Source organism: Carlito syrichta, unplaced genomic scaffold, assembly GCF_000164805.1.
Source record: "Carlito syrichta isolate Samal-C Ts95f unplaced genomic scaffold, Tarsius_syrichta-2.0.1 Scaffold288197, whole genome shotgun sequence".
Classification (NCBI taxonomy): Eukaryota; Metazoa; Chordata; class Mammalia; order Primates; family Tarsiidae; genus Carlito; species Carlito syrichta.
This window is the reverse complement of record NW_007232293.1, coordinates 36,362-40,710: the sequence shown is the minus strand read 5'-3', so window position 1 is coordinate 40,710 and position 4,349 is coordinate 36,362. Positions and strand designations below refer to the sequence as shown.

The window sequence follows — 4,349 nt, the reverse complement described above, 5'->3', positions numbered from 1 at the left end:
GGCGCGCGCCTGTAATTCCGGCTACTCAGAAGGCTGAGGTGGAAGGATCGCCGGAGCCCAGCAGGTCAAGGCTGTGGTGGCCAGGAGCGGCCACTGCCCTCAAGTCTGGGCGACAGTGAGACTCCAACTAAAAAAAAAAAAAAAAAAAAAAAAAGATCAGGGCACAGAGGAAGCTGAGGGAGCAGAGGGGCTCCCCGCTGACCCCCCTTCTGGCCTCTGCTTGCAGGATAGATTGCCTGAGGAAGACGGCGCGGGCAGAGGGCATTCTGGGCATGTACCGAGGTGGGCATCTGGGCATCCCGGGGAGGCTGGTGGGCTTCCTGGAGGTAGCCAGTGTGGTGCGGAGGCCTCAGAGGCGCCCAGCTGAGGGGACGCTGGGCATCGGGGTTCCTTCCATCCGGGGGCGTCGGGGTTGGGATTGTGAATGCCGGGTAGGTCAGGACACTTAGCTTCTCCCTAGTCTGCGTTCATGGGTGGGGGTGGAGGCAGCCGTGTGTCGCCAGGCCTCCGGAGACCCAGGAGCCACCGGGGAGCCCGAGTCCCAGCACACGGCTGCTCACGTGGGATGTTAAGAGCCAGGGAAGCCAAGCGCGGAGGCTCACGCCTGGCATCCCAGCACTTTGGGAGGCGGAGGCAAGAGGTTTGAGACTGACCTGGGCAACATGGTGAGACCACGTATCTACAAATAAATCAAAAATTAGCCGGGTATGGTGGCGCGCACCTGTAGTTCCTGCCACTTGGAAGGCTGAGGCGGAAGGATCGCCGGAGCCCAGCAGGTCGAGGCGGCGGTGGCCGGGAGCGGCCCCTGCACTCCAGTCTGGGCGCCAGAGTGAGACTTCAACTCAAAAAAAAAAGACTACCTAAAAAAATTTAAGCCAGGCGCGGTGGCTCACATCTGCAATTCCAGCATTTTGGGAAGTGGAGGCGAGAGGATTGCCTGAGCCCACAGGTTTGAGACCAGCCCGGGCAACATGGCGAGACCACGTATCTACAATAAATCAAAAATTAGCCGGGCGTGGTGGCACACACTTGTAGTTCCAGCTCCTTGGAAGGCTGAGGTAGAAGGATCGTCTGAGCCCGGCGGGCCGAGGCTGCGGTGGCCGTGAACGTGCCACTGCCCTTCAGCCTGGGTGACAGAGTGAGACTTCAACTCAAAAAAAAAGAAAAGAAAAGAAAAGAAAAGAAAAGAAAATGTGAGCCGGCGCAATGGCTCACGCCTGTCATCCCAGCAATTTGGGAGCCAGAGGCGAGAGGTTTGTCTGAGCCCAGGGGTTTGAGATGAGTCTGGGCAACATGGTGAGACCTTGTCACTACAGTCAATCAAAAAAATCAGCCAGGCGTGGTGGCGCAGACCTGTAGTCCCAGCTACTTGGGAGGCTGAGGCAGGAGGATCACTTGAACCTGGGAGGTTGAGGCTGTGGCCGGTTAGCATTGTGCCACTGCACTCCAGCTGGGGCAACACAGTGAGACCGTGGCTCAGAAAAGAAAAGAAAGGAACACGTGTTTCAGTAAAACAGGCCACGGGGCCCGCCCTCACCCCTCGAGACCCCCTTTCCCCCAAGACGAGCCTGGCTGGGGCTGAGTGGCAGACTCGGGGCATTGCCACTTCGGGATGGCCTCACGCCAAACCTTTGTCTTCACTGCCAGGGGCTGCGGTGAACCTGACCCTGGTCACGCCGGAGAAGGCCATCAAGCTGGCGGCCAATGACTTCTTCCGGCAGCTGCTCATGGAAGATGGGTACGGCGCGGGGGACACAGAGACCCTTCACTGTGTGTCTGTGTTTGGGGGAGAGATGGCAGGGAGAGGATTGAAATGTGCCTCAGTTTACCCGTCTGCATGTATATACATATGGGCACACCTGTGGCTGAGGGTTAGGGAGAGGAAGGGGAGAGAATGAGTTGGTATGATTAGGAAGTGATAGATGGATAAGTAGATAGATCGAAGGAGCTAGTATCATTTGGAAATGAGGTAGGTAGGTAGGTAGGCAGATCGATAATATATAGAATATATACACAGATTTAGTCATCAGCCCCCTGAAGAACCTTTAAAAATCAGCCCAGGCCAGGCTCGGTGGCTCCGCCTGTCATCCCAGCACTTTGGGAGGCCGAGGGGAGAGGATTGCCTGAGCCCGGGGGTTCCAGACCAGCCTGGGTAACCCGGCAAGACCTCGTCTCTACAATAAATAAAAGAAATAAACCGGGCACGTTGGCGCATGTCTGTGGTTCCAGCTACTTGGAAGACTGAGGCAGAAAGAGCGCCCGAGCCCAGCAGGTCGAGGCTGCGGTGGCCGTGAGCGTGCCACCGCACTCCAGCCTGGGGGACAGGGTGAGACTCCAACTCAATCAATCAATGAATAAATAAATTAAATAAAATAAGATAAAATAAAATAAAAAGCACCCAAACATTTCCTGGTTCTCTCTGGGTCTCCCCCCAACCCCCACCCTGTTCCCATCCCCCAGTGATATTGCTTCAGGGTGGTCTCGGGGAGAATCCAAGAGAGTTTCTTGGAGACAGAAACTGAGACAGTTTCATTGTCACTGTCTTCAACTTCTGTGCAGTCCTGCCTTCCCAGCAGGCTTTGTTTCGTTTTATTTTTATGTTTTATTTAATTTTTTGAGTCGGAGTCTCACTCTGTCCCCCAGGCTGGAGTGCAGTGGCACCGTCTCGGCCACTGTGGCCTTGACCTGCTGGGCGCCGGGAATCCTTCCGCCTCAGTCTTCCAAGTAGCTGGAACTACAGGCATGCACCACCACGCCTGGCTAATTTTATTTTATTGAAGACAAGATCCTCAGGAGGATCACCTGAGCCCAGGAGGTTTGAGGCTCTGGTGTACTGTGAACTGGGCAACAGAGCAAGACCCCACTCAAAAAATGAATGACTGAATGAATGAATGTAGTCCCCTGTTTGTCAGAGACTGAGCCTGAGGGACAGGTGATGACTCACCCGGCCGGGTGGTGGTAGCCAAAGGCGACAGGGCTCAATGCCACCATGGAAAGTTCCATCTCTCGGGGGAGGGCGCAGGACCGGCCTGTGGTGGAAGGTCCCAACTCGCAACCCCACAGGACTCGGCGGAACCTGAGGATGGAGATGCTGGCCGGCTGCGGCGCTGGGATGTGCCAGGTGGTGGTGACCTGCCCCATGGAAATGCTCAAGATTCAGCTGCAGGATGCCGGACGCTCGGGTGAGGCCCGTCCTGACACCGCAGGGGCTGGGACTAGAGGAGGTCACATCCCGGCTTTCCAGGCCGCAGGAGCCTTTCCTTACGGGGTCCCCTCCCAACACTGCCGACTCCAGAACAATCAGCAGGCACAGAGTCCTGGTCCGAGAGCGGCAGGTGCACGACACCAAACGCGTCTGTCGGGGTTCCTTGGCCTTAGGCTTGAGTTCCTAAGGATTTCAAGGACTGCCCATGGCCGCGCCCTAAACACGTTAGCCATTAGGCATTTCATGCTCCAGAAGCAGGCTTTTAGTGGGAAGGCCGCAGAGGGCAGGAGAGAAGCACCCTGATTTTTTTTTTCTGATTTGGAGTCTCGCTCTGTTGCCCAGGCTGGAGTGCAGTGGCCGCTCCCGGCCACCACAGCCTCGACCTGCTGGGCTCCGGCAATCCTTCCGCCTCAGCCTTCCAAGGAGCTGGAACTACAGGCGCATGCCACCATGCCTGGCTAATTTTTTCACTTATCATAGAGATGACGTCTCGTCATGTTGCCCAGGCGGCTCTCGAACCCCCGGGCTCAGGCAATCCTCTCACCTCGGCCTCCCAAAGTGCTGGGATGACAGCTGTGAGCCACCGTGCCCAGCTGAAACACCCCAATGACTTTGGTTTTCCCTGGAGGAGAACTTGGGCCCTTTCTGGGTCCTGGTCCTCTCAGAAACAGGGAGTGGTAGCAGCCAGGTCTGGTGGTGAACCTGGGGGCTGAGGTGGGAGGATCGAGAGGCCCAGCCAGTCTGGGCAACGTAGTGAGACCTTGCCCCCCCCGCCCCACAAAAAAGGCCAGACATAGTGGCTCACGCCTGTAATCCCAGCACTTTGGGAGGCAGAGATGAGAGGATTGCCTGAGCCCAGGGATTCGAGATCAGCCTGGGCAACATGGCTGAGACCTCGTCTCTACAATAAATCAAAAAAATTAGGCCGGGCTCAGTGGCCCAGCCTGTAATCCCAGCACTTTGGGAGGCCAAGGCGAGTGGATTGACTGAGCTTGTGGGTTTGAGACCAGCCCAGGCAATTTGGCAAGACCTCGTCTCCACAATAAATCCAAAAATCAGCCGGGCGTGGTAGCGCGCGCCTGTAGTTCCAGCTCCTCGGAAGGCTGAGGCGGAAGGATCGCCGGAGCCCAGCGGGTCGAGGCTG

At 56.8% G+C, this 4,349-nt stretch overlaps 1 protein-coding gene across 1 annotated transcript in view; it reads left to right on the top strand.

Moving 5' to 3' along the window:
• Positions 1-4,349, top strand: part of SLC25A18 (solute carrier family 25 member 18) — an 11,881-nt gene that overhangs the window by 3,367 nt on the left and 4,165 nt on the right. The window contains exons 3-6 of the mRNA XM_021710159.1: positions 227-282; positions 1,648-1,738; positions 3,064-3,182; positions 3,871-3,893. Of these exons, the coding sequence (XP_021565834.1) occupies positions 227-282; positions 1,648-1,738; positions 3,064-3,182; positions 3,871-3,893 (289 nt within the window). The remainder of the gene's footprint in view (positions 1-226; positions 283-1,647; positions 1,739-3,063; positions 3,183-3,870; positions 3,894-4,349) is intronic.